Source organism: Oncorhynchus kisutch, linkage group LG15 (genome assembly GCF_002021735.2).
Source record: "Oncorhynchus kisutch isolate 150728-3 linkage group LG15, Okis_V2, whole genome shotgun sequence".
Taxonomy (NCBI): domain Eukaryota; kingdom Metazoa; phylum Chordata; class Actinopteri; order Salmoniformes; family Salmonidae; genus Oncorhynchus; species Oncorhynchus kisutch.
In genome coordinates, this window is record NC_034188.2 from 92249215 (window position 1) to 92271714 (window position 22500).

The 22500-nt window shown below is 43.5% G+C and overlaps 1 protein-coding gene across 1 annotated transcript in view; it reads left to right on the top strand.

The window, feature by feature from the left end:
- Positions 1-22500, top strand: part of tenm4 (teneurin transmembrane protein 4) — a 598174-nt gene that overhangs the window by 376996 nt on the left and 198678 nt on the right. The window contains 2 exon segments of the mRNA XM_031791303.1: positions 12695-12841; positions 18892-19108. Of these exon segments, the coding sequence (XP_031647163.1) occupies positions 12695-12841; positions 18892-19108 (364 nt within the window).

Here is a 22500-nt window from a genome sequence, read left to right on the forward strand (position 1 = left end):
GTTGCGTCGTCCTCACCATACTGTCTGTGTGGGTGGACCATTTCAGTTTGTCCGTGATGTGTACGCCATGGAACTTAAAACTTTCCACCTTCTCCACTGCTGTCCCGTCGATGTGGATAGATGGGTGCTCCCTCTGCTGTTTCCTGAAGTCCACGATCAACTCCTTTGTTTTGTTGACATTGAGTGCGAGGTTGTTTTCCTGACACCACACTCCGAGGGCCCTCACCTCCTCCCTGTAGGCCGTCTCGTCGTTGTTGGTAATCAAGCCCACTACTGTAGTGTCGTCTGCAAACATGATGATTGAGTTGGAGGTGTGCATGGCCACGCAGTCATGGGTGAACAGGGAGAACAGGAGGGGGCTGAGCACGCACCCTTGTGGGGCCCCAGTGTTGAGGATCAGCGAAGTGGAGATGTTGTTTCCTACCTTCACCACCTGGGCCAGTCTTAAAGTCCAGGACCCAATTGCACAGGGCAGGGTTGAGACCTAGGGTCTCGAGCTTGATGCCGAGTTTGGAGGGTACTATGGTGTTGAATACTGAGCTGTAGTCAATGAACAGCATTCTTATCTTTGCCTTCTTCTTACCAGAGAGATGTTTGTTTACGTTGGAGCGACGCGTGAAGAAACCCAGTGGCTATACCGACTCTGACAACATATCCCGAGTGAGCCATGTTTCCGTGAAACAGAGAATGTTACAATCTCTGATGTCTCTCGGGAAGGCAACTTGTGCCCTAATTTTGTCCACCTTGCTGTCTAGAGACTGGACATTGGAGAGTAATATGCTCGAAAGCAGTGGGTGGTGTGCTCGCCTTCTAAGTCTGATCAGTATGCCACTCCGTCTGCCTCTCCTGTAGTGACAACGTTGTTTTGGGCCTCTGGGATTAGATCCAATATCCAGGGTGGAGGCCCTTCTCCCGACTGCTCAGTTTGGCCGGGCGGCCAGCTCTAGGAAGAGTCTTGGTGGTTCCAAACTTCTTCCATTTAAGAATGATGTAGGCCAGTGTGTTCTTGGGGACCTTCAATGCTGCAGAAATGTTTTGGTACCCTTCCCCAGATCTGTGCCTCGACACAATCCTGTCTCGGAGCTCTACGGACAATTCCTTCGACCTCATGGTTTGGTTTTTGCTCTGACATGCACTGTCAACTGTGGGACTTTATATAGACAGGTGTGTGCCTTTCCAAATCATGTCCAATCAATTGATTTGACCACAGGTGAACCTCAAGGATGATCAAGGGAAACAGGATGCACCAGCGATGAATTTCCAGTCTCATAGCAAAGGGTCTGAATACTGATGTCACAATGTTGTTTTTTAAATTAGAAATGTGCCTTATTATGGGCTGTTGTGTGTAGATTGATGAGGAAATGTGCCTTATTATGGGCTATTGTGTGTAGATTGATGAGGAAATGTGCCTTATTATGGGCTATTGTGTGTAGATTGATGAGGAAATGTGCCTTATTATGGGCTATTGTGTGTAGATTGATGAGGAAATGTTTTTGTAAAACCCATTGTAGAATCAGTCTGTAACGTAACAAAATGTGGACAAAGTCAAGGGGTCTGAATAGTTTCTGGATGTAAATACACTGTATATTTTGCTGAGGTCTTCAGTTGGTAATTGGGAACCGATTGAAATTTTATTTTCACATCTCTTTGTCTCGCTCTTCTTATTCTCCCTCTCTCCCTCCCTCTCTCTTTCTTTCTTTCTCTCTCTTTCTCTCTCCCCCTCTCTCTCTCTCCCTCTCCCACTCTCTCTATACCTCTCTATTCCTCTCTCTCTCCCTCTCTCTATACCTCTCTCTCTATACCTCTCTCTCTACACCTCTCCATTCCTCTGCCTGTGTCTTGCCTTGGCTTGTGTGTGTGATGCTGCTTGTAATGTATGTGGTGTGTTTGTGTCACCATACTGCTGTGTTTCTGTTCTCCTGTTTTGTAGTAAAACAACACCTAGTCTTACTGTGTCTGTCATGTAAGCTGCTGCTGTTCAACCTCTCCCTTATATGTGTGTCTCTTATCTCCCCAAGCTCACTATCTGGAGAAGGTAGTGAAAGGTACGGGCACACCTCCTTCCTTCCTCTCATCACAACTACACTACCCAGCATTCACCAGGCAACAGTCATATCCAGTGGCCATACTACTTCCTCCTTCCCCACGTCCATATATGGTGTTGCCTGTTTCTCAAACCGCCTCAAATCACAGGCTGTGTCTGTATATTCCATATGTAGTGCATTATTTTGACAAGAGCCCGAACTGTCCTGGTCAGCAGTAGTGCACTACATAGGGATCAAGGGACCATTCAGGGTGTGACAAAAATGTCCCACTTTCACCTGAACTCTCATCTTCACCATTATTGTCACACCTGGTCACCTGACTAACAGTCTCCACTTAGAATGTTCTTTCTGTCTCACCTGGTCACCTGACTAACAGTCTCCACTTAGAATGTTCTCTCTGTCTCACCTGGTCACCTGACTAACTGTCTCCACTTAGAATGTTATCTCTGTCTCACCTGGTCACCTGACTAACTGTCTCCACTTAGAATGTTCTCTCTGTCTCACCTGGTCACCTGACTAACTGTCTCCACTTAGAATGTTATCTCTGTCACACCTGGTGAATCACACCGTTGTCCTTCCTCCTCCTCCTCCTCTGTTGTGAGGCCTACTGGATACTACTGGGGTTAGAATGTTCTCTGGTGTATGATATGACCCCCCCCCCCACACTCTCACCATGGGGGTATTAGGATGGGTGAGGAGTAGAGAAGGGTTCTCTGTAACCTGAAGGAGGGAGGAGATGGAGAGGGTGAGGGAGGGTTCTCTGTAACCTGAAGGAGATGGAGGAGGGGAGGAGGGGAGCAGAGGGGGAGGGAGGGTTCTCTGTAACCTGAAGGAGATGGAGAGGAGGGGAGCAGAGGGGGAGGGTTCTCTGTAACCTGAAGGAGGGAGGAGGGGAGCAGAGGGGGAGGGAGCGTTCTCTGTAACCTGAAGGAGATGGAGAGGAGGGGAGCAGAGGGGGAGGGAGGGTTCTCTGTAACCTGAAGGAGCGAGGAGGGGAGCAGAGGGGGAGGGAGGGTTGTCTGTAACCTGAAGGAGATGGAGAGGAGGGGAGCAGAGGGGGAGGGAGGGTTCTCTGTAACCTGAAGGAGATGGAGAGGAGGGGAGCAGAGGGGGAGGGAGGGTTCTCTGTAACCTGAAGGAGATGGAGAGGAGGGGAGCAGAGGGGGAGGGAGGGTTCTCTGTAACCTGAAGGAGGAAGGAGGAAGGAGATGAGGAGAAGGAGAGGTGAGGACGGTGGGAAGATGTAGGGGACATGGGGTTCTCTGTCACCTGGTCCACCCAGTTTGGATGATATGCTGCTGTGAGGAGGATCTGATATGTTATTTTATTTTTAACATTTTTTTTTATATAACCTTCATTTAACTAAGCAAGTCAGTTAAGAACAAATTCTTATTTACAATGACGGCCTTCCCCGGCCAAACCTGGACGACGCCGGGCCAATCGTGCGCCATCCTGTGAGACTCCCAATGTGCTAGTCCGGATGTGAGACAGTCTGGATAGATGCTGGGGCCACAGCCACTCTACAGCCTTGCTAATTAAACGGCTTGATGCTCTGGCTGGTGTAGCACGGGCAGGGGGTGGAGGCTGAATGCCATATCTACCTCTCTCTCTATCTCTTCTTCTCTCTGTCACTCTCTCTCGCTATCTCTCTCTCTCTCCCGGGTCTCTTTTTTTCTCTCTCTCTCTCTGTCTCTTTTTTTCTCTCTCTCACTCTCTCTCTCTCTCTCTCCCGGTCTCTTTTTTTCTCTCTCTCTCTCTGTCTCTTTTTTTCTCTCTCTCACTCTGTCTCTTTTTTTTTTCTCTCTCTCTCTCTCTCTCTCTCTCACTCTCTCTCTCTCTCTCTCTCTCTCTCTCTCTCTCTCCTTCCGACTATCACTCCAAACGTGAGGGAGGGAGGGAGGGAGGGTGAAAGAGATATAAGGAGAGAGGGGGAGAGAGATAGAGAGAGATGAGTGCTAGAGAGGGAACGTTCCCAGAACTCCTGTACCAGCCTCTCTAGTTGCCAGGTGGTCCAGAACTCCTGTACCAGCCTCTCTAGTTGCCAGGTGGTCCAGAACTCCTGTACCAGCCTCTCTAGTTGCCAGGTGGTCCAGAACTCCTGTACCAGCCTCTCTAGTTGCAGGTGTTCCATTACCAAAGACAGAGGGAGACAGAGGGATGGAGGGAGGAATGGGATGGAGAGAGAGAGAGAGAGAGAGAGAGAGAGAGGATGGAGAGAGAGAGAGATGGAGGGAGGAATGAGAGAGAGAGAGAGGGTAACTGTGTTTTCAGAGCGTCTGGGCAGGGCTGTGGGAGCGTGGGCCCCTGGGGCCATTCTGAAAGGCCTGCCAATTTAAGTTTGAACCGATGCCAGCAGAGAGAACATCTTTATTTATTCATCCTTGTAATAAGCAGCTAATCATCTACCTCCTCTGTGTTGATCCAACCAGAGCTGTTTGTCACGATGGGTCTTTAAGAAGCCAAATGTTCTCTAAGCTCGACATTTAGTCTCAAATAGCACCCTATTCTCAATATAGTGCACTCTGGTTAAAAATAGTGCACTAAACACTGAGTGGATAAAACCTTAGAAACGCCTTAAATCAGATCCAGCCTGAACTGTGTGATGTAGTAGGGAGTTGTAGTTTCTCTAGAGATAAATCAGATCCAGCCTGAACTGTGTGATGTAGTAGGGAGTTGTAGTTTCTCTAGAGATAAATCAGATCCAGACTGAACTGTGTGATGTAGCAGAGAGTTGTAGTTTCCAACAGGCCAATATTAGATGTCTAATATTAAAGAAGTCTTGAGTATTACTCGCCTGAGGTAGAGTACCTCATGATAAGCTGTAGACCACACTATCTACCAAGAGAGTTATCATCTGTATTTTTCATAGTCTATTTACCACCACAGAACGAAGCTGGCACTAAGACCGCACTCAACCAGCTCTATAAGGCCATAAGCAAAGAAGAAAATACTCACCCAGAGACAGCTGGTCTTGGCTCATATCAACAGCATCCTCCCGGTCACCCTAAACCCACCCAAATTTGCATACCGCCCCAACAGATCGCATTCCGCCCCAACAGATCCAAAGATGACGCAATCTCTATTGCACTCCACACTGCCCTTTCCCACCTGGGCAAAAGGAACACCTATGTGAGAATGATGTTCATTGGCTACAGCTCAGCGTTCAACACCATAGTGCCCTCAAAGCTCATCACTAAGCTAAGAACTCTGGAACTAAACACCTCCCTCTGCAACTGGATTCTGGACTTCCTGACGGGCCACCCCCATGTGGTAAGGGTAGGTACCAACACATCTGCCACGCTGATCCTTAACACGGGGGCCCCTCAGGGATGTGTACTTAGTCCCCTCCTGTACTCCCTGTTCATCCACGACTGCATGGCCAAACATGACTCCAACACCATCATTAAGTTAACTGATGACACAACAGCGGTAGGCCTGATCACCGACAACAATGAGACAGCCTATAGGGAGGAGGTCAGAGACCTGGCTGTGTGGTGCCAGAACAACAACCTCTCCCTCAATGTGAGCAAGACTAAAGAGCTGATCGTGGATTACAGGAAAAGGCGGGACAAACAGGCCACCCTTAACATCGACGGGGCTGTAGTAGAGCGGGTCGAGAGTTTCAAGTTCTTTGGTGTCCACATCACCAACGAACTATCATGGTTCAAACATACCAAGACAGTCGTGAAGAGGGCACGACAAAAAAAAATCCCCCTCAGGAGACTGAAAAGATCTGGCATGGGTCCCCAGATCCTCAAAAGGTTCTACAGCTGCACCATCGAGAGCATCCTGACTGGTTGCATCACCGCCTGGTATGGCAACTGCTCGGCATCTGACCATTTGGTGCTACAGAGGGTAGTGTGCACGGCCCAGTACATCACTGGGGCCAAGCTTCCTGAAACGTTTGATTTGATTTGAGAATGTGGTAATTAACTACGATGACAATAATCGATTTTGCAGCTACTTGTCCGTTTTTTATGCTAAGTTAGTGTGGGGCAGACATGGAGATTGAATGGGGTTGAATCACACAACAGCAGAAATAATACCAAGAAGAGAGGTGGAGAAGGAGAAAAACAGGATGAGAAATAATCATGTGATATGGGACCTTGAAAGGCAGAGAGAGAGAGAGGGAGAAAGAGAGACAGAGGGAGGGAGAGAGACAGAGAGAGAGGGAGAAAGAGAGAGAGAGACAGAGAGAGAGGGAGAAAGAGAGAGAGAGAGAAAGAGAGAGAGGGAGGGAGAGAGACAGAGGAGAGAGAGAGGGAGAAAGAGAGACAGAGGGAGGGAGAGAGACAGAGAGAGAGGGAGAAAGAGAGAGAGAGAGAGAGAGAAAGAGAGAGAGGGAGGGGAGAGAGAGACATGAATGTGTCACCTGTCATTGTATATATAGTATATAGTAGATCTCTGTTACTGTAGTTGGGATTTCCAAAATGTAAATCACTTGTAGCTGATTTCCTGGTGTTTTTACAGTATTTTATGTCCCAACCATTGAAAAATGTTATTACATTTTTTGCTCAGAAAACTTGGGGGGGGGGGGGGGGGGGGGCAAATAAACCCCTCTGCTAAATGGAGAAGCCTGAGCTTTAGGTACAGTACAGCCATATTTTAATACAGCACTTTATAAACCATTAAAGACGTATGTCATGAGTCTAAATCCAAAATGTGAAGTGAATCTGACGTATGGTTCAGGAGGAGAAGATGATATCTGACATATGGTTCAGGAGGAGAAGATGATATCTGACATATGGCTCAGGAGGAGGAGATGATATCTGACATATGGTTCAGGAGGAGAAGATGATATCTGACGTACGGTTTAGGAGGAGAAGATGACATCTGACATATGGTTTAGGAGGAGAAGATGATATCTGACATGGTTTAGGAGGAGAAGATGATATCTGACGTATGGTTCAGGAGGAGAAGATGATATCTGACATGGTTCAGGAGGAGAAGATGATATCTGACATGGTTCAGGAGGAGAAGATGATATCTGACATGGTTCAGGAGGAGAAGATGATATCTGACATATGGTTTAGGAGGAGAAGATGATATCTGACATGGTTTAGGAGGAGAAGGTGATATCTGACATATGGTTTAGGAGGAGAAGATTATATTCTACATATGGTTCAGGAGGAGAAGATGATATCTGACGTATGGTTCAGGAGGAGAAGATGATATCTGACATATGGTTTAGGAGGAGAAGGTGATATCTGACATATGGTTTAGGAGGAGAAGATGATTACAGATGATGTTGAGCTTCAGTGTTACATACGTACGTAAATAATGAGTTGATAATAGTTTCCTTGTTTTTATATTTTTTTCTATCAATATCACGTTCAGGAAATACTTGAGGGGTATGTTTTCAGGATGAGAAAAGAGCTACAATACATACAAGGTCTCTTGGTCAAACGGTGGCGACAGATATGAGGGTTTAAGTGAGACTGCTTTTAAGAGCACCACCTGTAGGCTAATTGGTGACATTATTTTAAGAGCACCACCTGTAGGCTAATTGGTGACATTATTTTAAGAGCACCACCTGTAGGCTAATTGGCGACAGTATCTTAAGAGCACCATCTGTAGGCTAATTGGTGACAGTATTTTAAGAGCACCACCTGTAGCGGCTAATTGGTGACAGTATTTTAAGAGCACCACCTGTAGGCTAATTGGTGACAGTGTTTTAAGAGCACCACCTGTAGCGGCTAATTGGTGACAGTATTTTAAGAGCACCACCTGTAGGCTAGTTGGTGACAGTATTTTAAGAGCACAACCTGTAGCGGCTAATTGGTGACAGTATTGTAAGAGCACCACCTGTAGGCTAATTGGTGACAGTATTTTAAGAGCACCACCTGTAGCGGCTAATTGGTGACAGTATTGTAAGAGCACCACCTGTAGGCTAATTGGTGACAGTATTTTAAGAGCACCACCTGTAGCGGCTAATTGGTGACAGTATTTTAAGAGCACCACCTGTAGGCTAATTGGTGACAGTATTTTAAGAGCACCACCTGTAGCGGCTAATTGGTGACAGTATTTTAAGAGCACCACCTGTAGGCTAATTGGTGACAGTATTTTAAGAGCACCACCTGTAGGCTAATTGGTGACAGTATTTTAAGAGCACCACCTGTAGGCTAATTGGTGACAGTTTTGTAAGAGCACCACCTGTAGGCTAATTGGTGACAGTATTTTAAGAGCACCACCTGTAGGCTAATTGGTGACAGTATTTTAAGAGCACCACCTGTAGGCTAATTGGTGACAGTATTTTAAGAGCACCACCTGTAGGCTAATTGGTGACAGTATTTTAAGAGCACCACCTGTAGGCTAATTGGTGACAGTATTTTAAGAGCACCACCTGTAGGCTAATTGGTGACAGTATTTTAAGAGCACCACCTGTAGGCTAATTGGTGACAGTATTTTAAGAGCACCACCTGTAGGCTAATTGGTGACAGTATTTTAAGAGCACCACCTGTAGGCTAATTGGTGACAGTTTTGTAAGAGCACCACCTGTAGGCTAATTGGTGACAGTATTTTAAGAGCACCACCTGTAGGCTAATTGGTGACAGTATTTTAAGAGCACCACCTGTAGGCTAATTGGTGACAGTATTTTAAGAGCACCACCTGTAGGCTAATTGGTGACAGTATTTTAAGAGCACCACCTGTAGGCTAATTGGTGACAGTATTTTAAGAGCACCACCTGTAGGCTAATTGGTGACAGTATTTTAAGAGCACCACCTGTAGGCTAATTGGTGACAGTATTTTAAGAGCACCACCTGTAGGCTAATTGGTGACAGTATTTTAAGAGCACCACCTGTAGGCTAATTGGTGACATTATTTTAAGAGCACCACCTGTAGGCTAATTGGTGACATTATTTTAAGAGCACCACCTGTAGGCTAATTGGTGACAGTATTTTAAGAGCACCACCTGTAGGCTAATTGGTGACAGTATTTTAAGAGCACCACCTGTAGGCTAATTGGTGACAGTATTTTAAGAGCACCACCTGTAGGCTAATTGGTGACAGTATTTTAAGAGCACCACCTGTAGGCTAATTGGTGACAGTATTTTAAGAGCACCACCTGTAGGCTAATTGGTGACAGTATTTTAAGAGCACCACCTGTAGGCTAATTGGTGACAGTATTTTAAGAGCACCACCTGTAGGCTAATTGGTGACAGTATTTTAAGAGCACCACCTGTAGGCTAATTGGTGACAGTATTTTAAGAGCACAACCTGTAGCGGCTAATTGGTGACAGTATTTTAAGAGCACCACCTGTAGGCTAATTGGTGACAGTATTTTAAGAGCACCACCTGTAGGCTAATTGGTGACAGTATTGTAAGAGCACCACCTGTAGGCTAATTGGTGACAGTATTTTAAGAGCACCACCTGTAGGCTAATTGGTGACAGTATTTTAAGAGCACCACCTGTAGGCTAATTGGTGACAGTATTTTAAGAGCACCACCTGTAGGCTAATGGTGACAGTATTTTAAGAGCACCACCTGTAGGCTAATTGGTGACAGTATTTTAAGAGCACCACCTGTAGGCTAATTGGTGACAGTATTTTAAGAGCACCACCTGTAGGCTAATTGGTGACAGTATTTTAAGAGCACCACCTGTAGGCTAATTGGTGACAGTATTTTAAGAGCACCACCTGTAGGCTAATTGGTGACAGTATTTTAAGAGCACCACCTGTAGGCTAATTGGTGACAGTATTTTAAGAGCACCACCTGTAGGCTAATTGGTGACAGTATTTTAAGAGCACCACCTGTAGGCTAATTGGTGACAGTATTTTAAGAGCACCACCTGTAGGCTAATTGGTGACAGTATTTTAAGAGCACCACCTGTAGGCTAATTGGTGACAGTATTTTAAGAGCACCACCTGTAGGCTAATTGGTGACAGTATTTTAAGAGCACCACCTGTAGCGGCTAATTGGTGACAGTATTTTAAGAGCACCACCTGTAGGCTAATTGGTGACAGTATTTTAAGAGCACCACCTGTAGGCTAATTGGTGACAGTATTTTAAGAGCACCACCTGTAGGCTAGTTGGTGACAGTATTGTAAGAGCACCACCTGTAGGCTAATTGGTGACAGTATTTTAAGAGCACCACCTGTAGGCTAATTGGTGACAGTATTTTAAGAGCACCACCTGTAGGCTAATTGGTGACAGTATTTTAGACCATTAAAAATGTAAAAATAACAATAAAAAGAGTGAATGCCAATAGCTTCGCTGTGAGTATTTAGTTCTTATAGTTATTGTTTAGTTATTATAGTTATTGTTTAGTTATTATAGTTATTGTTTAGTTATTATAGTTATTGTTTAGTTATTATTGAGTTATTAGTTAGTTATTAGTTAGTTATTATAGTTATTGTTTAGTTATTATATTTATTGTTTAGTTATTATAGTTATTGTTTAGTTATTATAGTTATTGTTTAGTTATTATTTAGTTATTAGTTAGTTATTAGTTAGTTATTATAGTTATTGTTTAGTTATTATATTTATTGTTTAGTTATTATAGTTATTGTTTAGTTATTGTTTAGTTATTAGTTAGTTATTAGTTAGTTATTATTTAGTTATTAGTTAGTTATTAGCTAGTTATTATTTAGTTAATATTTAGTTATTAGTTAGTTATTAGTTAGTTATTATTTAGTTATTCGTTAGTTATTAGTCAGTTATTAGTTAGTTATTAGTTAGTTATTAGTTAGTTATTAGTCAGTTATTAGTTAGTTATTAGTTAGTTATTATAGTTATTGTTTAGTTATTATATTTATTGTTTAGTTATTATAGTTATTATTTAGTTATTATTTAGTTATTAGTTAGTTATTAGTCCGTTATTAGTTAGTTATTAGTTAGTTATTATAGTTATTGTTTAGTTATTATATTTATTGTTTAGTTATTATAGTTATTGTTTAGTTATTATCTAGTTATTAGTTAGTTATTAGTTAGTTATTATTTAGTTATTAGTTAGTTATTAGCTAGTTATTATTTAGTTAATATTTAGTTATTAGTTAGTTATTAGTTAGTTATTATTTAGTTATTCGTTAGTTATTAGTCAGTTATTAGTTAGTTATTAGTTAGTTATTAGTTAGTTATTAGTCAGTTATTAGTTAGTTATTAGTTAGTTATTAGTTAGTTATTAGTCAGTTATTAGTTAGTTATTAGTTAGTTATTAGTTAGTTATTAGTTAGTTATTATTTAGTTATTGTTTAGTTATTAGTTAGTTATTAGTTAGTTATTAGTTAGTTATTAGTTAGTTATTAGTTAGTTATTGACAGCTGTAATATAATCATAATGATATTCCAATGGACGGCATTGGATATTATTGTTCACATAAAGTGTTTTGTGATGCAGAATATACCTCTGATAAGCCAGTATTTGTAGCAATGATATATATATATATAAGGAACGTCCAAAATAGCACCATATGCCCTATATAATGCACTACTTTTGACCAGAGCCCATATCTTTGGTCTAAAGTAGTGCACTATTTAGAGAATAGGGTGCCATTTGGGACACATGCATAATAAAAGAGTCCAATATGCTGTAGTAATGAGTTAGAAGAGGAGAATCCCCTGTTTCCTGATTGTGCTGCTGCTGGGGGATATGAGAATCGTCAGTCCAGGTGTACCAAATCAATCGTTATAGCTGCTACGGTATCGTACCACTTTAAAATCTTTAAGTGTCCTTAGGATCACTGTAAAACATACTCTAGCTGGGGAATACGGAATATCAGCCACAACAAACTCATTTGAGGGACTGCAGATGAGAATCAGCTATGGAGAAATGTCTGTTGTACAGCATCCCTGTCATGAATAAACAAACATGGTCTCTGTTAAATGAATGAACAAACATGGTTCTTCTATTGTCTTCTTCTACGGTGCAGAAAGTATTCAGACCCCTTTCCTTTTTCCACATTTTGTTACATTACAGCCTTATTCTAAAATGTGTTACATATTTGTTTCCCTCATCAATCTACACACAATACCCCATAATGACATCACAATACCCCATAATGACATCACAATACCCCATAATGACATCACAATACTCCATAATGTCATCACAATACCCCATAATGACATCACAATACCCCATAATGACATCACAATACCCCATAATGACATCACAATACCCCATAATGACATCACAATACCCCATAATGACATCACAATACCCCATAATGACATCACAATACCCCATAATGACTAAGCAAAAACAGGTAAAAAATTAAATAGCTTATTTACATAAGTATTCAGACCCTATGAGACTGTAAATTGATCTCAGGTGCATCTTGTTTCCTTTGATCATCCTGGAGATGTTTCTGCAACTTGATTGGAATCCACATGTGGTCAATCCAATTGATTGTGTGTAGATTGAATAGGAAAAAAGTAATATTTAATCAATTTTAGAATAAGGCTGTAACGTAGCAAAATGTGGAAAAAGTCAAGGAGTCTGATATTTTCTGAATGCACTGTATATATGTTAAATGTATGTTCTCCTTCTATTGTCTCATATTGTCTCCTATGTTTTCCATTCTCTTCTTACCTTTTCTTACCATCTGTCCATCCGTGAGTTTTGTTGTTAAACTTTGCTATAATTAGTTGATATTCTGTGTCAACATGTGTGCTCTGTGTCTGACGGTGTACTTGTATGTCTCTCTAACAGAGGGCTGCCCTAGTCTGTGTAACGGGAACGGCAGGTGTACCCTGGGTAATAACGGCTGGTACTGTGTGTGTCAGCTTGGCTGGAGAGGAACAGGATGTGACACGTCCATGGAGACGGCCTGCAGTGACAGAAAGGACAATGATGGAGGTAAATTGTAAACTAGATTTAGATTAATAACAATAAATACACTATAACACTATAGCTTAACTAGACTAACACAAATGTCTATAATATAACACCATAGACTAACACCAATGACTATAATATACCACCATAGCCTAACACCAATGACTATACTGTAACACCAATGACTATACTGTAACACCAATGACTATACTATAACACCAATGACTATAATATACCACCATAGCCTAACACCAATGACTATACTGTAACACCAATGACTATACTGTAACACCAATGACTATACTATAACATCAATGACTATACTGTAACACCAATGACTATACTATAACATCAATGACTATACTGTAACACCAATGACTATACTATAACACCATAGCCTAACACCAATGACTATACTGTAACACCAATGACTATACTATAACACCATAGACTAACACCAATCACTATACTATAACACCATAGACTAACACCAATCAATATACTATAACACCATAGCCTAACACCAATGACTATACTATAACACCATAGATTAACACCAATGATTATACTATAACACCATAGAATAACACCAATGACTATAATATACCACCATAGACTAACACCAATGATTATACTATAACACCATAGACTAACACCAATGACTATACTATAACACCATAGACTAACACCAATGCTTATACTATAACACCATAGATTAACACCAATGGCTATACTCTAATACCATAGACTAACACCAATGACTATACTATAACACCATAGACTACACCAATGACTATACTATAACACCAATGACTATACTATAACACCATAGACTACACCAATGACTATACTATAACACCAATGACTATACTATAACACCAATGACTATACTATAACACCGATGACTATACTATAATACCAATGACTATACTATAACACCATAGCTTAACTCCTACTATTAGCACCCAGTGTCCACTTTTTATTAATTTTTTCTCCCCAATTTCGTGGTATCCAATTGGTAGTAGTTACAGTCTTGTCTCAACTCCCGTATGGACTCGGGAGAGGCGAAGGTCGAGAGCCATGCGTCCTCCCGAAACACGACCCAACCAAGCCGCACTGCTTCTTAACACAGCGCCCATCCAACCCGGAAGCCAGCAGCACCAATGTGTCGGAGGAAACACTGTACACCGTGTCAGCGTGCACTGCGCCCGGCCCTGCCGGCCAAACCCTCCCTAACCCGGACGACGCTAGGCCAATTGTGCGCCGCCCCATGGTACCTCCACTGGTACTGTAGAGCAATAACAACCAGTCTATCTACTGTGAGTTGGAACTGGATGTCGACCCAGACCTCTGAAAGCCCCCAGACCGGCCTGTACACTTAGAACCAGGCTTCTTAGAAAACAAAGAACAGCGACACGCTGTCCTGCTGAGAATTAGTAGTGGGCTGTGAGTTGTTACGTAGTTACACGTACACAGGAAGCTGTGTTAGAGCCCAGAGTGTCAGCCCCCACCGGGCTCTGAACCCCCCGGGCTCTGAACCTCCCCCAGTACAGACCTCTTTGCTAGGCCCCATCGGGCCCTCTAATCATCCCAGGGCATAGCCAGGCACACCTCACAACTAGCAGGAGAACCAAGGCCTTCGGGAGAACACGTTGGAGACGTGCCCTGATTCAGCCATGTAATGACCCAGATACAACCCTGATTCAGCCATGTTATCACCCAGATACAGCCCTGATTTAGCCATGTAATGACCCAGATACAGCCCTGATTTAGCCATGTAATGACCCAGATACAGCCCTGATTTAGCCATGTAATGACCCAGATACAGCCCTGATTTAGCCATGTAATGACCCAGATACAACCCTGCTTTAGCCAGCCATGTTATTATAACCCAGACACTCTACAACTGCAGAGAAATGCAGTCCTGTGTGTGACTCAGTTGGTAGATTATGGTGTTTGCATTGCCAAGGTTTGTGGATTTGATTACCACTGGAGCCATCGATATGAAAACACCTATGACTGTTAGTCACTTTGGATAAAAGTGATGTTGTCTAGGATATATTCACTAGTTTCTACCTATAACACTGCATGGGCCCTGCATGACTATCATGCCCAAGGCTGTACCCACTGCCTCAATGGCAGAAAAGAGAGGGCTGTAATACCAGTCTAGCTACCAGGGAATTGAGCCAGGCAGACAGGAAGTGAGGAAGAAGGTATTATTATTTGTATCTGGCTAGGATATAGGTATGGGGGGATAGGAGCTCCTGGAAGTGGAGAGCAACAAAGTGTTGATGACCTAGTTAACATGAAGTAAACTACAGAGCTAACACACAGACAGGAAGTAAACTACAGAGCTAACACACAGACAGGAAGTAAATGCAGTGCTAACACACAGACAGGAAGTAAACTACAGAGCTAACACACAGACAGGAAGTAAAGTGCAGCGCTAACACACATACAGGAAGTAAATGCAGTGCTAACACACAGACAGGAAGTAAACTACAGAGCTAACTACAGAGCTAACACACAGACAGGAAGTAAACTACAGAGCTAACACACAGACAGGAAGTAAACTACAGAGCTAACACACAGACAGGAAGTAAACTACAGAGCTAACACACAGACAGGAAGTAAATTGCAGCGCTAACACACAGACAGGAAGTAAATTGCAGCGCTAACACACAGACAGGAAGAATTGCAGCGCTAACACACAGACAGGAAGTAAATTGCAGCGCTAACACACAGACAGGAAGTAAAATGCAGTGCTAACACACAGACAGGAAGTAAATTGCAGCGCTAACACACAGACAGGAAGTAAAATGCAGTGCTAACACACAGACAGGAAGTAAATTGCAGCGCTAACACACATCAGCAGGTTCTGGAGTGGTGAATCATTACAGACCTTAATTACAGCAGGAAGTCAGCTGTGGGCGGGAGGTGCTAAAGGATAGCTGCACTTCCTGGTTTTAGATTTGGTTCATTAAGAAATGCTATCAGCCGTGACTGAATTCAGATGTTGTTTGCTGCGGGTGTGGTTTGATGAGAGTGTCTGTGTGTGTGTGTTCGCAAGGTGGGAAGATTAAGCCAAATTATTTCGCAAATTAAATCAAATCAAATGTATTTGTCACGTTCTTCATAAACAACATATGTGGACTAACAGTGAAATGCTTACTTACAGGCCCTTCCCAACAATAAAGAGATTTAAATCATTGGAAATAATAGAAAAAGAACATAACGAGGAATAAATACCCGATGAGTGATGATAACTTGGTTATATACCTGGGGTACCAGTACCACGTTGATGATAACTTGGTTATATACCTGGGGTACCAGTACCACGTTGATGAAAACTTGGTTATATACCTGGGGTACCAGTACCACGTTGATGATAACTTGGTTATATACCTGGGGTACCAGTACCACGTTGATGATAACTTGGTTATATACCTGGGGTACCAGTACCACGTTGATGATAACTTGGTTATATACCTGGGGTACCAGTACCACTTTGATGATAACTTGGTTATATACCTGGGGTACCAGTACCACGTTGATGATAACTTGGTTATATACCTGGGGTACCAGTACCACGTTGATGATAACTTGGTTATATACCTGGGGTACCAGTACCACGTTGATGATAACTTGGTTATATACATGGGGTACCAGTACCACGTTGATGATAACTTGGTTATATACCTGGGGTACCAGTACCACGTTGATGATAACTTGGTTATATACCTGGGGTACCAGTACCACGTTGATGATAACTTGGTTATATACCTGGGGTACCAGTACCACGTTGATGATAACTTGGTTATATACCTGGGGTACCAATACCACATTGATGATAACTTGGTTATATACCTGGGGTACCAGTACCACGTTGATGATAACTTGGTTATATACCTGGGGTACCAGTACCACGTTGATGATAACTTGGTTATATACCTGGGGTACCAGTACCACGTTGATGATAACTTGGTTATATACCTGGGGTACCAGTACCACTTTGATGATAACTTGGTTATATACCTGGGGTACCAGTACCACTTTGATGATAACTTGGTTATATACCTGGGGTACCAGTACCACGTTGATGATAACTTGGTTATATACCTGGGGTACCAGTACCACGTTGATGATAACTTGGTTATATACCTGGGGTACCAGTACCACTTTGATGATAACTTGGTTATATACCTGGGGTACCAGTACCACGTTGATGATAACTTGGTTATATACCTGGGGTACCAGTACCACGTTGACGATAACTTGGTTATATACCTGGGGTACCAGTACCACGTTGATGATAACTTGGTTATATACATGGGGTACCAGTACCACGTTGATGATAACTTGGTTATATACCTGGGGTACCAGTACCACGTTGATGATAACTTGGTTATATACCTGGGGTACCAGTACCACGTTGATGATAACTTGGTTATATACCTGGGGTACCAGTACCACGTTGATGATAACTTGGTTATATACCTGGGGTACCAGTACCACTTTGATGATAACTTGGTTATATACCTGGGGTACCAGTACCACGTTGATGATAACTTGGTTATATACCTGGGGTACCAGTACCACGTTGATGATAACTTGGTTATATACCTGGGGTACCAGTACCACATTGATGATAACTTGGTTATATACCTGGGGTACCAGTACCACTTTGATGATAACTTGGTTATATACCTGGGGTACCAGTACCACTTTGATGATAACTTGGTTATATACCTGGGGTACCAGTACCACTTTGATGATAACTTGGTTATATACCTGGGGTACCAGTACCACGTTGATGATAACTTGGTCATATACCTGGGGTACCAGTACCACGTTGATGATAACTTGGTTATATACCTGGGGTACCAGTACCACGTTGATGATAACTTGGTTATATACCTGGGGTACCAGTACCACGTTGATGATAACTTGGTTATATACCTGGGGTACCAGTACCACATTGATGATAACTTGGTTATATACCTGGGGTACCAGTACCACGTTGATGATAACTTGGTTATATACCTGGGGTACCAGTACCACGTTGATGATAACTTGGTTATATACCTGGGGTACCAGTACCACGTGATGATAACTTGGTTATATACCTGGGGTACCAGTACCACGTTGATGATAACTTGGTTATATACCTGGGGTACCAGTACCACGTTGATGATAACTTGGTTATATACCTGGGGTACCAGTACCACGTTGATGATAACTTGGTTATATACCTGGGGTACCAGTACCACGTTGATGATAACTTGGTTATATACCTGGGGTACCAGTACCACGTTGATGATAACTTGGTTATATACCTGGGCTACTGGGTTCTATCAGACAGCCTCTACCCCTCTACCAGTCAGTCTCTATCAGACAGCATCTACCCCTCTACCAGTCAGTCTCTATCAGACAGCATCTACCCCTCAGTCAGCCTCTACCACTCAGCCTCTATCAGACAGCATCTACCCCTCAGTCAGCCTCTACCACTCAGCCTCTATCATACAGCCTCTACCCCTCTACCAGTCAGTCTCTATCAGACAGCCTCTACCCCTCTACCAGTCAGGCTCTATCAGACAGCCTCTACCCCTCTACCAGTCAGTCTCTATCAGACAGCATCTACCCCTCTACCACGCAGCCTCTATCAGACAGCATCTACCCCTCAGTCAGCCTCTACCACTCAGCCTCTATCAGACAGCCTCTACCCCTCAGATAGCCTCTACCCCTCAGATAGCCTCTACCACTCAGATAGCCTCTACCACTCAGATAGCCTCTACCACAGCTCTACCTCAGCTCACTCTCGCTATGAAAGCCTGTGGAAGTTGTTGTCAGAAAGAGCCAAAGGAGGCTTGAGGATATCCATGTTGTTAGGAGGTGTCGAGTTGTAGAGATGTGACGGGGTATAACATTAACCACTGGGATTACACAGTGACTAGTTTCATGACGATGAATCGTTTCACTAAGATGTGATCGTAAGTACATGTAGGTGCTGAAGTAGTTTTTAAAAGGGTGTGAATTTGCTTATGCCTGCCTGTCTATGTTCCCCCTACCAGATGGTTTGGTGGACTGTATGGACCCTGACTGTTGTCTGCAGGCGTCGTGCCACACCACGGGTCTATGTGTAGGCTCTCCAGACCCCCTGGACATCATCCAGGAGACACAGCTCTCCTCCACCCAGAACAATCTGCAGTCCTTCTACGACCGTGTCCGCTTCCTGGTGGGACGGGACAGCACACACGTCATCCCCGGGGCTAACCTCTTTGACGGCAGGTGAGTCGACATGGTCTTGTTCATTAAATGAACTCACCGGATACAGCAGGTGTTAGACCTTACCGTAAAATGCTTTGCTTACTTACAAGCTTTTAAACAGCAATGGAATTCAAAAAAATAGAGTTAAGAAAATATTTGCTAAGTGAACTAAAGTAAAAAAAATGTAATAAATAGTGAGACAATAAGATTACATAACAATAAGAGGCTATTTACAGGAGGTACCGATACCGAGTCAATGTGCAGAGGGCACAGGTTAGTCGAGGTAATTTGTACATGTAGGTAGAGGTAAAGTGGCTATGCATAGATAATAAACAGCGAGTAGCAGCAGTGTAAAAACAGGGCGGGGGTCAATGTGAATCGTTTGGGTGGCCATTTGATTAATTGTTCAGCAGTCTTATGGCTTGGGGGTAGAAGCTGTTAAGAAGCCTTTTGGACCTTGGCTTGGAACTACGGTACCTCTTGCTGTGCGGTAACAGAGAGAACAGTTTATGACTTGGGTGACTTTGACCATTTTTTTGGGCCTTCCTCTAGTATAGAGGTCCTGGATGACCGGAAGCTTGGCCCCAGTGATGTATTGGGCCGTACGCACTACCCTCTGTAGTGTCCTTACAGTCGGATACCAAACAGTTGCCATACTAGGCGGTGTTACAACTGGTCAGAATGCTCTCGATGGTGTTGCTGTGGAACTTTGAGGATCTGGGGACCCATGCCAAATATTTTCATTCTTCTAAGGGGGAAAGGTGCTTGGACCATTCTAGTTTGTTGGTGATGTGGACACCAAGGACCATTCTAGTTTGTTGGTGATGTGGACACCAAGGACCATTCTAGTTTGTTGGTGATGTGGACACCAAGGACCATGATAGTTTGTTAGTGATGTGGACACCAAGGACCATGATAGTTTGTTGTTGATGAGGACACCAAGGACCATGATAGTTTGTTGTTGATGTGGACACCAAGGACCATGATAGTTTGTTGTTGATGTGGACACCAAGGACCATGATCGTTTGTTGGTGATGTGGACACCAAGGACTATGATAGTTTGTTGGTGATGTGGACACCAAGGACCATGATAGTTTGTTGGTGATGTGTACACCAAGGACCATGGTAGTTTGTTGGTGATGTGGACACCAAGGACCTTGATAGTTTGTTGGTGATGTGGACACCAAGGACCATGATAGTTTGTTGGTGATGTGGACACCAAGGACCATGATAGTTTGTTGTTGATGTGGACACCAAGGACCATGATAGTTTGTTGGTGATGTGGACACCAAGGACCTTGAAACTCTCGACTCGCTTCACTACAGCCCTGTCGGTGTTAATGGGGGCCTGTTCCGCCTTTTCCTGTAGTCCGCGATCATCTCATTTGTCTCGATCACATTGAGGGAGAGGTTGTTGTCCTGGCACCACACTGCCAGGTCTCTGACCTCCTCCCTATAGGCTGTCTCATCGTTGTCGATGATCAGGCCTACCACTGTTATGTCGTCAGCAAACTTAATGATGGTGTTGGAGTCATGCTTGGCGACGCAGTCGTAGGTGAACAGGGAGTACAGGAGGGGACTGAGCACGCACCCCTGGGGAGCTCCAGTGTTGAGGATCAGCGTGGCAGATGTGTTGCTACCTACCCTTACCACCTGGGGGCGGCCTGTCAGGAAGACCAGGATCCAGTTGCAGAGGGAGGTGTTTAGTCCCAGAGTTCTTAGCTTGTTGATGAGCTTCGTGGGCACTATGGTGTTGAACGCTGAGCTGTAGTCAATGAACAGCATTCTCACATAGGTGTTCCTTTTGTCCAGGTGGGAAAGGGCAGTGTGGAGTGCAATTGAGGCGGTATGGGGCGGTATACAAAATGGAGTGGGTCTAGGGTTTCCAGGATGATGATGTTGATATGAGCCATGAAAAGCCTTTCAAAGCTCTTCGTGGCTATCGACGTGAGTGCTAGTCATTTAAGAAGGGTACCTTCGCATCATTTGGCACGGAGTATGGTGATCTGCTTGAAACATGTAGGTATTACAGACTCGGTCAGGGAGGTTGAAAATGGCAGTGAAAACACTTGCCAGTTGGTCCGCGAATGCTCTGAGTACACGTCCTGGTAATCTGTCTGGCCCTGCGGCCTTGTGAATGTTGACCTGTTTAAAGGTCTTGCTTACATCGGCTACGGAAAGTGTGATCGAGAACAGCTGGTACTCTCATGATTGCTTCAGTGTTGTTTTCCTCGAAGCCAGTATAAAAGGCATCTAACTCGTCTGGTAGGGTTGCGTCACTGGGCAGCTCGCGTCTGGGTTTCTCTTTGTAGTCAGTAATAGTTTTCAAGCCCTGCCACATCCAACGAGCATCAGAGCCAGTGTAGTAGGATTCAATCTTATTCCTGTATTGACGCTTTGTCTGTTTGATGGTTCGTCTGAGGGCATAACGGGATTTCTTATAAGCGTACAGATTAGTGTAACGCTCCTTAAGAGCGGCAGCTCTAGCCTTTAGCTCGATGTGGATGTTGCCTGTAATCTATGGCTTCTAGTTGGGATATGTACGTACGGTTGCTATGGGGACGACGTCGTCAATGCACTTATTGATAAAGCCGGTGACTGATGTGATGTACTCCTCAATGCCATTGTATGGATCCCAGAACATATTCCAGTCTGTGCTAGCAAAACAGTCCTGTAGCTTAGCATCTGCGTCATCTCAACACTTCCATATTGAGCGACTTACTGGTACTTCCTGCTTTAGTTTTTGCTTGTCAGCAGGAATCAGGAGGATAGAGTGTCGTGTTTTGGGGGACGCACGGCTCTCCCATGTTTACCTCTCCTGAGTCCGTACGGGATTTGCAGCGATGAGACAAGACTGTAACTACCGATTGGATTCCACGAAATTGGGGTGAAAACAGAGTAAAAAAAAACAGCAAAAAAAACCAGACTGTTACTGTGAGGAACCTGAACTTGTCCAATAAGAAACATTTAAGGGGATAGTCAAAGTGTGTATCTCTAATGACACCCGTTTCACTTTTAAATGCACTACTTGTCCAAAATGTCACACCGACCAGTAGCAGGTTTTGGGGAAGGGGACTATGTCTATCTAGAGCAGGACTAGGCTTGAGGAACACTGGTACAGACAATATCCTACCATGAATCATGATATCAATTAGCATGTTTTTATCTGTAGTTAAATCCCTCTGAATCTTTATGTTATTATGGGTCCAAATCAGCAGTGAGGAGTATTTTTCATTATTTTTAGCAGGAAATCATTTGAGATTAATAAACTATTTTTTGATGGTAGAGATCTGGCCAAGACAGCTGCTCTATACGGCCTAGTTAGTGGGGGAAGTAAATGGAAAGAGAGCACAGGAACACTCCCACTCAGCCACAGCAGCCATCTCATATTCACAGGAGCACTCCCACTCAGCC